This window comes from Melospiza melodia, chromosome 8, assembly GCF_035770615.1.
Source record: "Melospiza melodia melodia isolate bMelMel2 chromosome 8, bMelMel2.pri, whole genome shotgun sequence".
In the NCBI taxonomy this organism is placed as follows: domain Eukaryota; kingdom Metazoa; phylum Chordata; class Aves; order Passeriformes; family Passerellidae; genus Melospiza; species Melospiza melodia.
This window is the reverse complement of record NC_086201.1, coordinates 38,267,308-38,287,293: the sequence shown is the minus strand read 5'-3', so window position 1 is coordinate 38,287,293 and position 19,986 is coordinate 38,267,308. Positions and strand designations below refer to the sequence as shown.

The 19,986-nt window shown below is 45.9% G+C and overlaps 1 protein-coding gene across 10 annotated transcripts in view; it reads right to left on the bottom strand.

Annotated features, from left to right (window-relative positions):
- AGAP1 (ArfGAP with GTPase domain, ankyrin repeat and PH domain 1) overlaps positions 1-19,986 on the bottom strand; it is a 329,181-nt gene that overhangs the window by 30,323 nt on the left and 278,872 nt on the right. For all 10 annotated transcript variants that reach the window (XM_063162741.1, XM_063162742.1, XM_063162746.1 and 7 more), the window contains 3 exons: positions 18,550-18,704; positions 16,529-16,619; positions 9,816-10,038 (listed from right to left, as the gene is read on the bottom strand). In XM_063162741.1, coding sequence (XP_063018811.1) covers positions 9,816-10,038; positions 16,529-16,619; positions 18,550-18,704 — 469 coding nt within the window. The remainder of the gene's footprint in view (positions 1-9,815; positions 10,039-16,528; positions 16,620-18,549; positions 18,705-19,986) is intronic.

The window sequence follows — 19,986 nt, the reverse complement described above, 5'->3', positions numbered from 1 at the left end:
AAGAGGCAGAAAGCACAGGGGGAACACAGCCACCATCACCGGCGACAGCCGCCGAGAGCTCGTGTCACAGCCCCCCTGTGCCATCCCACCCATGGAAAACAGGATCCTGGGGAGCACCTCCCACCCTCCCTCTCCTCAGATCTACCCACAACCAGCTCACGTATCTCTTTAGCAGCAGAAAACACAGAAAGAGCAGAAGGAATTTACACAGCAAAGCTTCCCCAGCACAAACCAGGACTGAACTGGCTTCAGCTCAGAAAGGAATTTGAATTCTGTTTGGTTCAACTGTGCACAGAGGCAGATGGGAGCTCAGGGCAGGAGGAATGAAAGGAACAGGTTAAGCCTCAACCACACAGAAAAGCTGCAAATAAAAAGAAAATATTTCGCATAAGATTTCTTTCTAACAGAATGGGTATTTTCCAATCTGCTGGGTGTTTCCCTAAATACTTGACTCACAGCACATCCCAAAATACTCACAGGTGAGCCTTTGCATCTGACCTGGGCACCCCATAATAGCTGATGCTTGGCATTGGGCATTTTTTAACTCAATGGCTCTATTATTATTATATGTTTTTTATTAACATGTTTTAAAACTTAATGTCTCTATTATTATTACGTTTTTATTAACATGTTTTTTAACTCAATGGCTTTGCTATTATTACTTGTTTTTTATTAACGTGTTTTTTAATTATTACATGTTTTTTGTTATTAAATGTTTTACTATTATTACAAGTTTCAGCCTTACAAACAGCTGAATTTCCAGAACAAACAAGTGTCCAGTGATTTTCCTTTAAGAAGTAACTGATGAAAAAAACCTTTGCCCAATGCTTCAGGCAGCAAACTTCATTTTCCAGTTGCTTTTAGCTTGCCATATTTAAGATGAAACTCCCCATATGTGTTCCTCAGGTGCTGTGGAGTAGCAGATATGTGCATCCACACATGTGCTGTGCAATTTAATTCCAGTGTCAATGATGCCAAGGAATTTTCTGAGGAAAAACTAACCCACAGTGGTTTCCATCTGATTCCTTTTCAGTGACCCTGGCCATCAGCCTGATCTAAGCCACGTTTCCCCTCAAGTTATAAACGCACCATCCATTTTTCCCCACCTGAAATTAAAATTTTGTTCTAATTAGCCTCTTTCATTCCTCTCTTGTAGTTCCACACTGGCCTGAGCCGTTTCCAATAAACACAGTGATGTGGTTTTCTCTCTGTTAGTGAGCTCTGAGTTGATCTTTTCAAGTGGCTTTTTGGCCAAGCTGATGTCAAGTCCACTGAAAACACATTGGTCTTCAAACCTCTCTAGTCTGGTAGGTGTTTGGGAGAGAACTAACACAAAAAGAGAAATAATCAGTCTGAATCTAAGCAGAAAATTAATCTCAAAGCCAAGATCCTACACAGTTTTGAGACCTTCAGGACAGGCACTCACCCACCCACCAGATGGGTTCTTATTCCAGCAAACAAAAAACCAAACCAAAGCAAAAACCAAAGCAAAAACTATTTTCTATTGCTGATTATCAACTTACAGACACTCTTTTCCCCAGAAAATCCCCCTTGTTTGAGTCCTGAACTCAAATCCTAGATTTCTCCAAGTTTAACATCTCATTAGCTTCTTTTTTCTGGGGAATTCCAGCTTAACTTGGTATTTTTCAGCACGGCAGGCAAATCCACAAAGAAGGACAATCCAAATTTGTCAAGGATCTCACCAGAACAAAGGAACCTGGAGCTGAGTGTTGCTCCAAGCCCTGTCCAGGCTGGCCTTGGACACTCCCAGGGACTCAGTGAAGTGGTACTGGTGCTATTTAGACTGAAAAGAAGAACAGCACTGTGGCTCTTTAATAAATGCTTTCCTAACCTGCACAAGGAGACGGCAGCACTTCCTTTTTGGGTTTCTCTTTCCCCACCACCACCAAGGAGGAAAACAACAATTGTAATAATTATTGCAAACCAGGCTCCTGTTTACCCAGAGGCTGAGCTTTTATCAGAGGCAGCCTTGCACACAGGAAAGGTGCAGCTGAGCCAGGGAGCATTTCATCTAAAGCACTCATTAACTGGGACAAGCAGGGTCGAGGGTGTTGTGGTTGTTTTGTTTTGATTTTTAATCATCCAGGCATCTCCCAGGCTGCCGTACAGGCACCGGTGTTGCACCAGATCAGCTCCTGGGTGACAAGGGCTGCCAAGCAGCTGCAAGGACAATAAAACACAGTATTACTACTACTGCTACCACCTTTCATCTTTGGAGTATTGTATCTGAGCTTCCAAGGCCTCCAAAGGGCTGAAGTCTGAGCAGCAGCCACCCAAGCTGATGTTCACTCACCTCACTCAGCTCTTCCTGTCAGAGGCATTTCCTGCAAGCTACTGCTGAGTGACAATTTCATTTTTTTTGCTTCAATTTCATTGCAAACCAGCGCAATGTGGAAGCACACGAAGGGCTCACTCCTCCAGCCGTATCCCAGAGTTTCCTGGCAGCACTGAATCAGTCTCTTTATTTATGTCTGCGTTTGAGGACGCGATGCCGCCGCAACCAATAATTTATCCATTTTCCTCATTATCCCCGTGAAATATCCGCTGTCCAAAACACAGCTAATAGAACTGCAGCTCGCTGAGTGCTGCTCAGTGGAGTTCAGGCACCAGGAGTGAGTTTTCACTGATCCCCAGGTCCAAGCTGGAAACCTTAAGCCAAACCTTAAGGCAAACCTTAAGCCTAAGCTGCAGTCCCGGAGCAGCTGTTGGGCCGGCAGCAGCCCAGCTGTCTAAACTTTATTGGCAGCAAATGTCATCCTTGCACACAGGAGCTGCCTGCCTGGCAGAGCCAAAGGCACATCTTGGGCTATCACATCCCATCACGTTCCCCTCCAGACGAGATGTGAAAACCGGAATGGGAAACGTCAACAGAGTCCGGAGCGGGGCACGGCCGCTGACAAGCACAGCACGCCGTGACAGAGATGGGCTTGGAGTTGCAATTAGTGGCACTGTCATTTTCGGGCCCTCCTGCCAATTAATTAAGCCTGTCAAATGGAAAAACAGCGGCATTCACATGATAATTTATATCGGGAGAGACTGGCCCGGCTTTGCCGCTGCCGCCGCCAACAAAATCCCCTCCGAGCGCTTCAGGGAAAAAAAAAAAAAAATAATAAAAAAAAAATATATATAAAGAAGTGGAAAGGGGGGGGGGATAGAAAGAAAGAAAGTTAAACTGTCCTTGTTATAATTGTTAACTCTGATCGCTCAAGTAGAAGACGGGCTGATTAAAACTCCAAACGAGCCCCCAGCTCGCTTAAATCTCCGAGTCCGGAATGATAGAATCAGAGGAGTTTATTCATACCATTAAGCCCCAGAGAACTTAATTGAAAGAAGAGCATAGCCTGGACCTTGACAAGCGGGAGGTCACAGTAATTGCTGCCGGACATATTTAACATTAAGATAATCAGGCCATTAATTACCCTTTGGATCATTAAATCAGCCAGTTGCAAAATGAAATTTCTGCCTCTATTACTCACTTGAGAGACCACAGGGGTGGCTTTTAATTTATCAGTGAGCTTGAGATACAAAGGACCAGGCTTGGGGAGGAAGGAAAAGGGGGAGAAAGGAGGGGGTTTGCTTCAGCAGAGGCAGGAATATCAATCCGCCATGCTTGGTGATCGTGGCAAATTAACTAGGTAAGATAACCTCAGCTTCTAAAGGCAGAAGCTGGGGGTATGTAAATAGATGAGGGCAGACAGGGAGATCAGAGCCTGCACACCACTTAGCAGGATAATAAAGGAAATCATCCTTGATTATCAGTGCTAATTTGGACACTGCCGGTAGCTTGTTATGCGTGTTCTGAGTAGCATTTAATTAATTCAATTGCTTGTTAATGAGGGAAGTGACATGTGGGGAGCAGATGCCACCCAACTGCAGATGGGTTCTGGTCAGCCCTTCACAATAAAATCTTTTTTTTTTCCTTTCCTTCTTCTTTCTTTTTTTTTTTTTTTTTTTTTTTAATTTATTTTTAAAAATCCCCTTCCCCCAGCCCTGGAACTGGAAAGGTGTCAGGCGTGGAGGAGCACTGAAAAGGCACAAAACACTGACCTCATCAGGCCAAGATCTGCCACGGAGCCAGAGCTGATAATCAGGGCTGGAGAGGTACCTGTGCTCCCCCAGAGGCCCCGTCCATTCCCTGTGCCAGGAATCAGGAGCAGCAGCAGCACAAACTGCTGGCCAAAAGGAGCAGAGGCTGAGCAGGAGGGGAACACAGCAGCCCTGCAAGAGCCAGGATGCACAGAGGGATCTGAGGTGCTCCATTTCCCTGGGTTCACTCCTCATCTGTGATGAAGGATTAATTATTTTTACCAAGAAAAGGATGAATATTTGCATGGAAGGCATGGGTTTTTATTTTCCATTTGGTATTTTTCATCCAAGTCACTCCCAGTGACCAGCTCAGCACCACGGCCGCTCTCCTGGCAGCAGCACAAGCCAGGCTTTGGCGCAGCTCTGTAAAACTCAGCTCAGTGCAGTGCAGCTGCAGAATGCTGTCCCTGACACCATTAGAGTGAGTTCATTATGAGCAAGGATCAAAGTGGATCTTCCCTGGGAAGGTGAGAGTCCATTCCCAGCTCTGCCAGTGCTGGATTTTCCTGTAGCCCTTGGTACCCAGGATAAACAGAGAGTGCTGGGCAAACAGAGCTGAGCACAACTGCTGCTCCAAGCCCCAGTTACAGAGCTTAAAACTGTGCCTGGACTTTTGCAATCCATTCATCCCTCAGTTCAAAACCCGAGTTTTAGCAGAGTTGGACATTCCACCTGCTTGTGAATACTCTCGAGGAGATGCTGGAATGGCAGAGCCCTGTCTGTGTGCAGCCAATGCAGATATCTGGCATTGTCTGAGCAGCAGAACAACATCCCAGTGTGGCTGGGATGGTGCCTGGACATGAGCCTGCCTTCCCCCAGCTTGCCTGGCAAGCTCCAGCTGGTGGAGGTGGCACATCCAACCCAACAGACCCAGGGAGACAGAGATGGAGCTCAACTGCTGCTCGTGCTCCAAGCCCCAGTTACAGAGCTTAAAACTGTGCCTGGACTTTTGCAATCCATTCACCCCTCAGTTCAAAACCAGAGTTTTAGCAGAGTTGCACATTCCACCTGCTTGTGAATACTCTCAAGGAGATGCTGGGATGTCTCCTCTGGAAAAGGCCAACACCACCTTGAGAAGTCAAATGAGTCTGCAAACCAGAAGCCACACGAGCACGAGGACAAAGCAAAACAAGCCAGCTGTGTCCAGAAAAAGCCAAATATCTGGTAGGGGATGGACACCCCAGTGCAACAGGCAAAGAATTCCCTATTCTTGGGAAGTTGGCTTCCCCACATCTCAACATTCCTCCACAGAGCTGCTGAGCCCCACAGGGCTCCTCCAGCGCTGCAGCACTCCAAAGCAGCCCTGTGAGAGTGTGCTCAAACAGTATCAATAGCAATTAGAGGGAAAATCCTGATCCCATCCCCAGCCCCAGTTAATTGTTGCAACATTGATTTACTCTAATTTGACTTCTCACTCCAAATTAAAGCCGCATTACCCAAGGAGGGACTGGAGGCAGGCTCCCCCTGCTCGCCCCCTCCCCTCTGACACAATAAATTTCATATTGAATACACTTGGAAAAAAACCTGGCAGTTGTTGCAGGATCCATACCCAAAGATCTTTTTCCTTTTTTTTTTTCTCTTTTTCTTTTTTTTCTTGCTGGGAGTAATTAAAAGATGCTTTTCTTGACTAATGATGCCCCTGTTTAGGAATGGGAAGTCGATACTCCTTCAGCAGCAGTCAGCTCCAATTTGTCACAGGCCTCCCCAAGTTGGAGCTGTGTTCTGGGGCTGCTGGTAATTGCTGGAACCAATTACTGACCTAATCAGGGACCCACAGACACCACAGCTCGGGCCAGCTGCTCCCTGCTCCCTCTCACACTCCAGTGCTTGGCTTTTCCACCATTTCCCCAACTTTCTGTGCTCAGCAGAGCTCGTGTTTGCTCCTCCTTCCTCCCAAAACCCCAGGAACGCCCTCAGCCCTGCCTCAGCCACTTCCTTGGGATCCCAGCACACCTGTGCCCCCAAAGCCTTCAGGTCAGTGCCAGAGGCCATCCTGGGTGCTGCTTTTCACTGACAGGGGCACTGAACACCCTGCACATCTGCCTGAAGAATCACAGCATGGTCTGGGTTGGAATGGGCCCTAAATCCCATCTCATCCCACCCCTGCCATGGGACACCTTCCTCTAGACCAGGCTGCTTGCCTCTCCAGCTGGATGTGAGCTGGAAAATATCAATATCAGAGGATACAGCTGGGCAATATTCCTGCTCAGTGCGGGAGGGATAATGCCTTTTGCTGAAGGCTTTGATTTTACACGCCCTCCCATCTCAGAACCTTTCTGGCCTTCAAAGGAAGTGTCCAGGTTGATCTTTTCCCGTGATTTGCTTGGATGAAGAATCTGAAGTGCATTTGAGAGGGCCAGAACAGGACAGCAGCATTTTACATGGTTTAATCACAGAATCTCCTGAGCTGGAAGGGACCCACAGGGATCATGGATCCAACCCCTGGCCCTGCACAGACACCCCAACAATCCCACCCTGGGCATTCCTGGGAGAGTTGTCCAAACCCTCCTGGAGCTCTGGCATTCCCTGGGCAGCCTGGGCAGTGCCCAGCACCCTCTGGGGGAAGAACCTTCCCCTAAAATCCAACCTAAACATCCCCTGACACAGCTCCTGCCATTCCCTGGGTTCTGTCCCTGTCACATTGGAGCTGTCCCTTATGAGGGAGGTGCAGGCCATGATAAGCTCTTGAATTTGGTATCTTATTTGTGAGTGTGCAAAACGACTGAAGGGAAGCTGTAGTCACAGATCTGCCTTCAGAAATACTGGTGACATTTTCCTGGGTAGGATTCCTCCATTATGCCATGGCCTGGAGCAGCCATGTGGCAATTCCTCCTGTCAAAAACCATCTCCAGGAATCCCTCCATCCTTTCCTCCACTCCACAGAAACACACAGGATGCCACTGCCAGCACACAGTGATCAGTGCCAGTCTCTCCCAGGCTGAAGGGACTCCTTTGAAAGCCACATCAAGACTTTCAGGTTCCTTTTAGTCCAGCCTGTGAACACTCCTTGAGCCTCCCAGCTCAAGAATTCAGTACTTGTGGAGCAGCTCATTACTTCTTTATTTTTTGGTGTCCCTAGAAATCTGTGGGTTTCCATTGATGGCTTTAGACACAACATGAACAGGTGAACCCCACCTGATCCTCTCTAAAGTGTCTATTGAGGGCCCATCACAGAATCAGAATCCCAGAATGGTTTGGGCTGGAAGGGACCTTCAGGACCATCCAGTGCCACCCCTGCCATGGCAGGGACACCTTCCACTGTCCCAGGGTGTTCCAGCCTGTCCTTGGGCACTGCCAGGGATCCAGGACAGCTGCTCTGGGCACCCTGTGCCAGGGCCTGCCCACCCTCACAGGGAACAATTCCTCATTCCCAATATCCCATCCATCCCTGCCCTCTGGCACTGGGAGCCATTCCCTGTGTCCTGTCCCTCCATCCCTTGTCCCCAGTCCCTCTCCAGCTCTCCTGGAGGTGCCTCTTCCCCCTTCAGTCCCTCCACAACAACAAAAGGAAGATTTATTTAACCCTCCTTTCAGGGCCATTTCACCTGCTTCCCATAGAATTCCTCATGCAAAACTCCAAGCAGCAGTGGGAACATGGGGAGCAGAGCCTCTGCCTGAAGAACTTGAATTTATTTTCTCCCCACAGCTTGGAGAAAGGATTGTGATGCTGGCAGAGCCCAAAGAGAAGCACAAAAGCAGGCACACACTTGGAAAAAGCAGAACTCTCTTGTATTTATGTAAAAAATTGCATTTCAGTCCCTGCTGCAAAGAGCAGAGGAATGGGAGCAGCAAAGCAAGACTGCAATTGCTTTGCGGGAGAATTTCCACATCATCCTAATTCTGCTTTTTCTAGCACCTCTTCTATCACAGAAGCATGAACCTGGACACAGAGCTAGAAAATCCTATCTATAAAATGAATCTTTTTGTCCAAAAATGTTGCAGTGCAGTGATATCAGTGGCAATCAGAATCAGCTGAATATAACCATGAAGATGCACAGAAACAAAGTGGGAGAATTAAAATAAGCCCTGTGTATGAAATACTAAGAGAAAAATAGTTGATTTTCTAGAAGTAAAATTCAATCCTGAGCGAATTATTAATTGAAATGGATGGTGCTCTTTTCATCACAGTCACATGGATTTTAGATTTTTCCTGATGATTATTATATGACTACTGAAATAAAGTGATTTTTCTTTTTTTTTAATAGCATTTCAATTGAGTGCAAGCATTTTCCTTTCAGCTGTTTAGAACCGCTCACTCAGCAGTAAGGAGCAACATATCTTTGTGAGGTGCAAGAATATAAAATCTCTGTACTGAAGTGACAGCAACGACTCAAAGTTCATTTCAATCTACCTGATGAAATCATTGTGCCCAATAATACACAGGTACAGAGCAGCCACCCCATTTCTGCCTGAACAAAACCTCTCTTTGGGGCTCCCTGAGCACTTTTAGATGCACAGCCATTCATCTAAGCAGCCTGATTAATGCAGTGGCTTCATTCTCGAAGATGAACCAAAGGTGGCACCACAAATTCATTTTTCAGGGCTAACGAAATAATGCAAGAAGGAACAGTTGACTTTTCTACACTCAACAGCACAAACCCAGCCCTCTGCTGCAGGAGCTGGCCCAGGCACAGTGATCCTTCCACCTGGTCCAAAACTGGAATAAGTATTCTCAAAACATCTGTCTTTGACACTGATCAGATTAATTCAGCATAAAACCCCCCAGTTTTAGGTAGGACAGCACCTCACAGGAAGATTTTCACTGTGTGGAGCTATGAAGAGCTGTTCTCAAAGGAGACACCCCCCAGCAGCTCATGGTTTCACATAAATCACACACAAAGAAAGTCAACAAGTCCATGGCTGTCACCATCATATTTTCTGGAAAAATCCCTTCCCCAGGATTTCCCAGTCCTGGGAAGCTGAGAAGCCTCAGAGAAAATGAAAACAATATTTCTCATTTGCTTCTCTTGTGTTTGCTGCTTTGGAATGTGGTTTGGAGATTGTTTATCCAACAGGTGAATTGTTTTAACTTAATGACCAATCCTGGTCAGGCTGTGTCAGGACTCTAGAGAGTCACAGGTTTTTCATTATTTTGCTAAGCCTTCTGTCGGCATCCTTTAGTATAGTTTTAGTACAGCATTCTTTAATATAATAATATCATAAAATAATAAATCAGCCTTCTAAGAACATGGAGTCAAATTCATCTTTCCTTCCTGCCATGGGAGACCCTGAAAAATACCACACATGGCCAGCAGGACTTGGAACACCCCTGAGCAGGACCAAGGACCTGACAGCCCTGACACTCTGAAGGGAGATTGTTAATGACAAACTGACAGGCCAAAAGGCAGGAACTTGGTGGCCCACTGAGACAAAGGAGCCCATGACAGGACAATTTGGATGGAGGAAGAAGCAGGTGGGAGGTTCCCATCTCCCACTGAACACAAAACTGCAGAGCCGCCGAGCGAACCTTCACAAGAGCGAGAAATCAACGAGGTCACTCAACTTTTGCCACCTCCCGCTTTGGCACACGTTCTCCCTGGGCACACAGGGAGGTTACAAACAATGTGAGGTCATAAACAAGGAGAGGTTATACACAATGTGAGGTTATACACAAGGTGAGGTTATAAACCATGACTTTCCCACAAGGGAGAACTCCGAAGCGGCGGCGGCATTGCGCGCCGGGTGAGGCGCGGCGAGCACGAACCCACCTGGTGGAGTCTGGGGAAGGCTTCACGTGGCCTTGGCTGTTCTCCTCCCACACACTGTTGGCCAGCTCGTTGCCAATGGCTGACATGACCTTGATGAGCTCGATGGGCCAGTCGTCCAGGTCCAGGGAGCGCACGCGGGACAGGTGCGTGCCGAGGTTGCGGTGGATACCTGAGCATTCGATGCAGATGAGGGCCCCCAGGTTGAGACTGGCCCAGTCGGGGTCTGCAGGGCAAGGACACAGCAGTTAGGGCAAGGGAACACCCCACAGGACTTCCCAGCTGTGGTTGTGCATGAAGGTTTTGGTTCTGGAGGTGTTTTGTCCTAAAGAGCAGCTGGGAGGCCATCCAGGGTCAGTGGGGATGCCGACCCTTCAAGGAGTACAGAAAAATGAAATGTGGTGTCTCAAAGGATGCATCACTCCACCTCCAGCCAAAAAACCCCAATGAATTAGAGGGGAAAGGAGAAACAGAGGCAATATAACCATGGGGGTGGGTAAAAGATGATGGAACAGTGAGGAAAGTCCCTCCCTGGGAACCCAGAGCTGCTCATAGTCAGCTGAAAGGGGAAAAGGAGAAAAAACCAGAGCCTAGAAACAATTATCTCCTGCTAACTCCATCAAGCTATGTGTGGCTCTTCCATCTGACTCTTCTTACATCTCCAGAGCCAGGGAGATAATAAACACCAAGGTGGAAATGTCCCAATTAGAATGTGCCTGGTCCCAGGGCATAAGCCAGAAGGATTGCACCCACCCAAAACAACCCCACACTGGGACAAACCTGGCACAGGATGGGAAATCCCATTTCCCAACATGGTTCAAAGCTCTTTTGCCACTGTCCTGTGTGATTCAAATCTAGATTTGTATGGATTGCCTCCTCTCCAACAAACATTCACCCTAACAAATGCAACTGAAGACACATGAAAGGAATTCTGGTTGGTTTTTCCTAACCCCCTGCTGTCAGATCTCTTTTTTGTGCCTCACTCTGTGCATCCCAAGGAACTACCCAAATGCCATGCAGGAAAAGGGGGATTAATTAAGAGGGCAGGCAATTCTGGTTCCTATCTAAGCAAAATTTGGACCTGACAGAAAATGAATTTCCAGTGTTTCCTTCTACTGTGAAAAATTCATCCAAAGACTTGTCTCCACTTTGTGTAACGCACAACTGAAAAGCTATTTCTGGCAGCCAAAATATGTGGAAACAAAACATTTTCTGGTTCTTTCCCATGTCATGTTTGGACAAAAAATAGGAAAGGAAAGCTCATAATTTTAATTGTGAAGTCCCACATTTCACTGAAGGCATTGACTGACATTTTTCAACGAGTCCATTGAAATGTAAAAATGCAACCAAGAAGAAAAATCCCCCATCTTATTCCACTTGAGCAGAAAAGCACATCTATTGTTTCAAAGTTCCTGTCCATAGCAAGTCCTATGTTATACATAATTTAATATCCACATTATAAATATACAACATTTCAGATCTCAAAAAAACCAGGTGAGACAAAACTCCTGCCATGCTTCCCAAGCTTTTGGTACAACAACCACAACCAACTCTTTCAGTTCCATAATTCTTCATATACCCTTGTTTTGCCAGTGAGTGAACCAGTGGTGTACCAGAAACACACTAAAAACCCCTCAAAATCTCAATTTGTTGGTATAAATTTGAAGACAGCAAGTAATAATTTGAAATTTGCAAACTGTGACTCGGATGAAACCCCTGACCTGCAGGCCAGGGTTATCCTCACAAAAATCCAAAGTGCAATGAGCTCCAAGAGGCATGAACTCGGAATGAAGCAGGAGAATGGAATACCAACTCACATTATTCCAATTATTCTGACAGAACTGGAGTTAAGGACCTGACCTCCCTTCCAAACACCTCTCTACTTGATGCACGTGTAGAGCATCTCGTACTGAAAAAATTCTTTAAACACAGAATGGTTTGGGTTGGAAGAGCCTCTCAGTTGCCAGCACTGCTAGGATTGAAGGAGTCCCCCAAAAAAACAACAACCAGGGGGTTCCATGAAATTCTAGCAAGATATTATTTTCAATTTCAACAATCTGACAACACAGAGCTGGGTGGGAAAGTGGCAAACGAGGCAAGGCAAGGGCTGAGCTCGTTACAGAAATAAAAACTGTTATCACCAATGCACACCACAAGTTACAGCTTTCCACCTGTAACTATTCAAGGTTGTTTCTTTTGTTTTTTTTTTTACTTTAAAGATGATACAAACCCAGCTCCCTTTTCCTGCTGGTGGTGAGAGTAACTCTGAATTGGAGGATGTTGACAAACATGGGGCAAGGCGTAGCCATCAAGGTTTGACAGCAAAAAGAAGAAAAAGCCCACTCAGTGCAGTTAGAGGTGCTTTACTTAGAATTGGTCAAACAAAAAATGAGCTTTTTAGCTCCACTGAATAGAACCAGATTACAATTTTCAGCTGTTCATAGCCTCAAAAACGCTCAGCTCACTCCTTCCCTGAAAATTCTTCCCCACTCTCACTCTCACCTCAATCAGCTTCACCATTTGGAGGTGAACACTCTCTCAGGAGAATAACCCCTCACCACTCCTTCATCCCTTTGGATTCTGATGAAAGGCTGAACCTTCCTGAGGTCAGCAGCTGTGAGATATCCCTGGGCTGAGCAGCAGGAATTGCTGGAAGGAGGAGCAGAAGGGCCAGGGAAAGAAAAAGCAGGGGTGAAGGCATCTCCAGTTGCTGCTGAAGGGGGAGAAAAGTTTGCAACTCTCCTATTCTTTTTTTTTTTCCTATTCTTTATGAAAAACCAAATTTTGTGATGGGAAGGACAAGACTGTCCAAATTATTATTATCTCAGTGTTTGGCTTTCAAATACAAAATACAGCAGAGTATGTGATCAGACTCCTGGAATGGAAAACTCATGATGAGAATCCATGTTTTTAAATCCTCCCTGTTGTTTTCTACAACAGCAAAGACCTGATGTTCCATGTTCTCCAGGTATCTTGGAAGAGGTGACTGCTATTTATCTTCTGCTGAGCCCAAATCCAGAATTCAGCAGGGTTTGCCTGAACTACTGGATCACCCTGGGTGGCTTTTCCAGAGTCAGTACCGGACTCTGCTGCTTTGGGAAAAGGCAGCACCAGCTTCCTTTTGAAACATGAAATCAGATCCTGGGCACAAACTCCAGCTCCTAAATAGTATTTTGCCTCTTTTCTTGCTCTGATATAGGAATGTTGGCAGGAGAATATGGAATAACTTTAGCTGGAGGCTGCCAAAGGGCCGGGATGCCGGTGGCACACAGCTGCTGGATCAGCATCCAACAAGGCAGAATTCCCTGGTGAGACAAAGTGCTCAAAAGGCAAAGAGCTCCAGAAAGAGGGAGAATGAGACTTCTGAAGTGGAAGATTGATGGCTCCTGAATAGAGCTGAGGGATGGCAACACCTCACACTCCTGTTTTCCCATACATCTGGCTCTGTGGAGATGCAAACAACGTGAGGCTTCCACGGAGTGCTGGGGTTTGTGATGTTAAATGCTCTGACCTGCCCAGGCCAGGCAGCAAGGGAGGCAAGGGAATAAAGCAAAGCCCTGCAGAACTGAGGTTCAACTCCTCTCTGTGTGTGTTTACACTTTAAGATCCACAGCTTTGGAAATATCTCACATTTTTCCGAAGGAACGACAGCAGCCTTAAAATCAGGAAGGTCAAACAGCAAGAGGAGTCAAAGAGGGTATAAATCACCACTGAGAATACAAACAGGTCCAGCTGAGATTCCAAAATCATCCCCCATAAAAGCCACATGACAGAGTGTTGCCAGAATGGGCTGTCCCACTCTGCCCTCTCCCAGCAACGAGCTCCTGGCACATCCCTGCTGCTGGCACCCGGCACCGGGGCCAGCTTGACCCATGAGCAATCTGGCTGAGAACCAGATTGGCTGGGGGGAAAGAAAACCCAAAAAGGGTAAAAAAATATGCTGTTTTCTTGTACAAGTGTTTTCTTGATGAAGCATCCATCCTGGCTGCATAAATCCTGGGATATGTGCATGGCTGGGGAGAGAAACACCAGCCTTGGGGACAGTCTGGGTAGGGCTGAGGTGGATCAGAAGGATGTTGTGGAAATTGTCTGCACTGAAGGGATTGCATCTTATGGATATATAATATAACATCCATATATATATATATAAATATAATTGTGTATTTTATATATAAATATCTAGTTAGCAAGTCTAGGAGTGTGGAGTCTGGGTAGGGCTGAGGTGGATCAGAAGGATGTTGTGGAAATTGTCTGCACTGAAGGGATTGCATCTTATGGATATATAATATAACATCCCATAAATAAAATAAAATAAAATAAAATAAAATAAAATAAAATAAAATAAAATAAAATATGTTTGTATATTTTATAAATAAATACCTAGTTAGCAAGGCTAGGAGTGTGGAGTCTGGACAGGGCTGAGGTGGATCAGAAGGATGTTGTAGAAGTTGTCTGCCCTGAAGGCATTGCATCTTATAGGTAGATAATATAACATCCCATAAATAAATAAATAAATAAATACAAATAAAATAAAATAAAATATGTTTGTATATTTTATAAATAAGTATCTAGTTAGCAAGGCTAGCAGTGTGGAGCCTGGGTAGGGCTGAGGTGGATCAGAACGATGGTGTGGGTGTGAAAGTTGTCTGCACTGAAGGGATTGCATCTTACAGATACATAATATAGCCTCCCATAAATATATATATATATATATATATAATATGTTTGTATATTTTATATATAAATATGCAGTTAGCAAGGCCAGGAGTGTGGAGTGTGGGTAGGGCTGAGGTGGATCAGAAGGATGTTGGGTGTGAAAGCTGTCTGCACTGAAGGGATTGCATCTTATGGATATATAACCTCCCATTAAAAATATATATATTTGTGTATTTTATAAATAAATATCTAGTTATCAAGGCTAGGAAAATGCCACCCCCAGCAGAGCAGGACCCAGCACCACTCCCTCCATGGGCTGCTCCGAGGCAGCAGTGAGTACTTTAAATGAGCTAAATATCCATGCAGGTCACTCCCAGACCCCCTCCTCACCCACAGCACACACCCTTCCTGCCTTCCTCCTGAGCTGCATCAGAGCTCTGGGGGAAATCTCAATGGCTGCCAGGTCACTATGAAAGCACACCAATAAATAAGACTTGCTTTGGGCTCCAGGTGCTAAAACACCACCCAAACCAAGCTTTTCCCTGGTTTAGCTCGTGCTGGATCACTTAGAGTGAAAGCAGGGACCAAATTATTGGTGCAAAAGCACCTGCACTTGTGTACAAATGTTCTTTTTACACTCGGGGGTCAGAGTGGCTGAGACCAGGAGTCAGAATCCCGAGCAGCCAATCTTTAAAAATAAAAATCACACCTGAAGAAAAGTAAGCGAATATTTTTCCATTTTAAGCATGTGTCAAAAACGCAAGGAAAGTTCTGACTTCCAAATATCAAAGAAATAAAAATGCACAAGTTCTCAGTCCTTTAGCTCCTACAACTAATTGCTTTAGAGCAGGAGAACTTCCTTTCTGTGGCTTTGTTGCAAACCCCTGGAACTAAAGAGCACCAGAATAATGGCCTCAGTCGGGGTTAGTGAGGTGAAGCACAGCTCAAAGTATTCCTGAGAACACTCTTCTGAACACTAAGCATATGTTTCAAAAAATAAAAAAAAGAAAGGGGGAAAGAAACACAAAGGGGAAAAAAGAAAAAAAATCCAAAATCAGTTTTCTAGTATCCAGATATAATGGGCAATGACTTTGGTTTCTTCTGACAAGCAAGCCTGAAAAACCAAACCAAAAAAGCAGCAATCAAGCTCTGCCTCTTTGAAAATATTACCATGGCACGTGTGCTCTCACCACACAAAACGGGGGAAATGGAAGGGACTGGTGTCAAACAGCAAACTTTCTGCCTTTTCTTTGAAGGGAAGTACAGAAATGCTGACATTCAACGTGAAACAACGAGGGGGAAAAATCAGGATGCACTTGACGTGGCAGATATTGAGCATAAATTAAGTTCAAACAAGTCTGGTTAAGCAAATCCTTCAGGAAGCAGAGATGTGCAAACAAGGGAGGGGATGCCACAGCAGGGAGCTGTGGAAACCCAGGGCACTGGGAATATTTCTGTCTGCTCTGGGGTGCCCTGACCCCCACGGGAGCACTGACTTTGACCCTCATTCATGAAGAAAGTTTCCAAAGATAGGAAGATAGACTAGATAGACTATTATCCACAAAAATGTGAAATAGATTGTAGAGAGCAGTGTAGGTGTGTCACTTGGTGAGAAATTGAGGTTTTGGGATTTTTAGTGTGTAGTGGATTGAAGCAAGATGGAGGGCACAGGGTGTCATCCTGGGTTTCTTCTTCATGCTTCTTCTTCCTTCTTCTCCATGGCTTTGGGCGGCATTTTAGGATCAGTTACCGGGTTAAAAGGGAAAATCTAAGTGTAAATTCCTAATTGGATAGTTTAGCTTCAAAAGACCTTGTAACAAGAGACTGTTGGCCATTTTGTGCCTTCTGATGAAAAGCTGCTGAACTCATGGTTATGAGACTTTTACTGATAAGAAATAATAAACACTTGAGTCCAAACAGGAATTACTGTGTCGAGTGCCTTCAGTCCAGACCCAGAGAAACAGAGCGCTGGTATGCCCCCCGGGAGGCAGGGCTGGGTGTTGCCAGGGCCTGGTGGCCAAGGGGAAGGGGTCAGAGGTGCAGTCAGGCGCTGTACTCACTCTGTGCCTCGCAGTCCACGCAGTGGGAGTTGCCTCTGATGTTCCTGATGGACTGCAGGGCCATGGCCTCGTTCTGGCTGGTCAGGCGCGACTGCGGGGAGCCAGAGACACCAGTGAGCAGCAGGAACCCAAAATAACCCCCACGACACCCCTGTCAGCTGAACGAGCAGCCAACCCCACAGCCCAGACCAAGGTAAAATTCATACAGTCAAGGAACCTCAAGTCTTGATTTGCCCCTCAAGGAACAGTGCTCCTTTGGCACCTCCCAGACTTTTGGGGTCTCCAGCCTGGATTCTAACAGAGGGAAATGGAGCTTGGGAATGAACCCTGCTCTTCCCAAGAGCAGCAGCCACACTGTAGGCTTGCTTCTTGAGATAAATGAGACAAGAATATTATTTTACAAGATCAATTTCTTTTATTGATGTGTGTGCTTGTGCTAATGAAGACTAAGGGACGCTTTGCAGAAGAGGCTGGAACTTTTTATCATCCAAAGGTCAGATTTCAGCCAGTGGCTCCCCTTTAAATGCCCCCCATGATGACCTGCCCACGACCTCTGCTGGGGGAGACTCTCCTGATGTACAGGCAGATTGGCTCTAGCCAACTGGCTTAGGCTGGAAATGCAAGATGTGCCTGGGGGTGTGAATTCTATTCTGTATCTGTTAGAGCTGGGGCAGTTCTCTTCTCTTCATTGGGCAGTTTTCTTTATCTCTCCCACAAACCAGTCCTCCCTCGGGGAAATATCTTGTGTTCGTGGGCCATTGAGTGTCACTGCATGACTGATAAAATTACATCATCCCACTGGGAGAAGCTGCGCCCAGGGGGAGGAGCCAAGCATTCCTTCCTGGATATAATCTGACAGTTGGAACACCACAGCACCTTTCCCACTGGAGTCCCAGAGGAAGACCAGACCAATCTACACCACCACTGGATCTTGAGAGGAAAACTCCACCCTTCTACAGGATCTTTTTTTTCCTTCCCTAATAAAGAACTGTTATCCCTGCTCCCATATCTTTGCCTGAGAGCCCCTTAATTTCAAACCTGTAACAGTTTGGAGGCAGGGGGTTCACATTTTCCATTTCAGGGGAGGCTCCTGCCTTCCTTAGCAGATACCTGGCTTTCCAAACCAAGACATCAAGTAGGACTTGTGGATGTCCACCTGGAGACACAACTGCCATGAGACACCTGCTAAACCTGTCCACCCAACTGCTCTTTGCTGTTCCAGCCAGTTCTTCTGAAGTGCTTTGGGAACCCAGTGAGAAAAACCTCTCTGAGCCATTGCCCAGCCACTCTCTATCCTTTTGTATTCATCTTTTTAGGTAGGTGTTAATGTACAAACTTCCCCTTCTGTGCTCTTAATAACACATTCATTTCAGAGTGTGTGAACCCATGCTAAGCAAGAAATATGTAAGCTGTGATTTTCCTCCATCTCAGGAATATATGTTGGAAAAAACACATTTTTAAACACAAAATGGGAAGTAAATTGTGTTATGATGATGGTAATTACTGGTGTTTGATCCAGTCTGTCACACCAGGGCAATGAAGGCAGGCATTCATTTAAAAATGAGTCTCCCATGCAGTATAAAATCATGAAAGACAACTGTTAGGAGGGTAATATTAAAGGATCTACAGTTCTGGACTGAAATGATCAACAATCATTGGCCATTTCTGTCCCTCAATCACCACTCAGCACCTTGCTCTCTCCTCTGAAGTGTTTACAGACAATTGCCCTCAAGACACACAAGTCCTCCCAAAATGAGGGTTGGCTGAAGACTTCTCAGATTTTAAACATTTGTTTCGACAGGAAAGGTGAGCAGATTCCTTCTGTCACCAGAGGAAAGCACTCCAAGGGGGAAAGCTGCTCCTCCCAGGCCACATTGTTCCCTCAGAGAGCTCTGACCCTGCTCAGCTGTGGGGGGAGCACACACAGCTCAAGGGGTAAGGGCTTAAAATCCAGAATTTGCTGTCATCCCAATGCTCCCCTGACCCATGGCTTACTGTCAACACTGCTCTGTGCCCCATACCTTGTTCTTGCTGCTCTCACAGGACTGTAAACTGGCCAGGATCTGGCTCTCTATGGCTTGGACCCACGCGTCCCTCTCTTCGTAGGTGGTTGCTTCAAAGTGCCAAGTCTGGCCCGTGAGAGAGACAATGATAAACTCAAAGTTCTCTTCTTGCTCTGGGAAAAAAAAAATGCAATAGGAAGAAAAGATTAAGTTAAGGACAGTGAAAAGAATCTTGGTTGGTAAGAACTTGTGTTACTCAATGGTTTTAAGCTGAAGGAGGGTAGATTTGGATGAGATACTGGGGAGAAATTCTCCCCTGTGAGGGTGGGCAGGCCCTGGCACAGGTGCCCAGAGCAGCTGTGGCTGCCCCTGGATCCCTGGCAGTGCCCAAGGCCAGCTTAGAGAGGGTTTGGATCAACCTGGGACAGTGGAAGGTGTCCCTGCCCATAGCAGGGGTGGCACTGGATAATTTTGAAGGTCCCCTCCAATCCAAACTGTTCTGGGATTGTGCAAATCCTGTAAGTGCAGGTCTGGACCCTGCCCTGCACAGTGCACCAGGAAACAACCAGGATCCACTCTTTTCTGTCCAAATGCTGTGCAGGTAAAGCAGTGGTTTGGGTAAATACTCAGTGCCTGTGTTTGTGAGCTTGGAATCAAGTCTGTGCCTTAATCAAACATAAAGTGGCCAACAAGCATCAATCAGATTTAAACCTGAGGTGCTAAAAGCTGCATAATGTAAAAATCAAAGGGTACCACAAAATAAAAGATGAATGGACCACAAAGAGCTGACAATACAGAAAATGTAACAATTTACCCTCCTCTTTCAAGCAGTTTTTACAAGCACAGATATATTAAAGCAGATGTGGACATTTTCTCCTCTACAGCATAAATACTGGGATAATAATAATAATTACTGGGCTATAATACAGGATTAAAATCAGTTCAACCTATTCAACATCCACATCTGACATGGGAGATGAGAAAATGATCTGAGAAGCCAGGAGAGAGGGTCAGTGAAATATCCTTAGGGCTGCTGGAGGAGGAGGACAAGTATTCAGGCCAGAGGAGCAGCACATGGAAATACCAGCAGCACTGAAATAAATGGACACACACCCCACCTACACATGGGACACCAATGCCAAATTAAAAAAAAAAACAAGGAATCTGAAACAGAGTAAAGTGCAATTGGGGTGGGCTGGCACGAAGCATGAAAGGAAAAGAATAATAGAGCACAAAATTCTGGTGAACATCAGCCCTAACGAGCCTCAGAAAGAACATTTTGTCTGATAATGACTGATTATATATTCAGTGCCACGGCACTACTGTGTTCCCTCATCATCCATAAACATGCAAAGATCAGGGACAAATCCAGCAGCAGATTTAAGGACAGCACTGCTGGCAGCTGTGTTCCCAAACTGGGGACAAGGGCTTTTCTTGGATAAGCTCCATGTCATG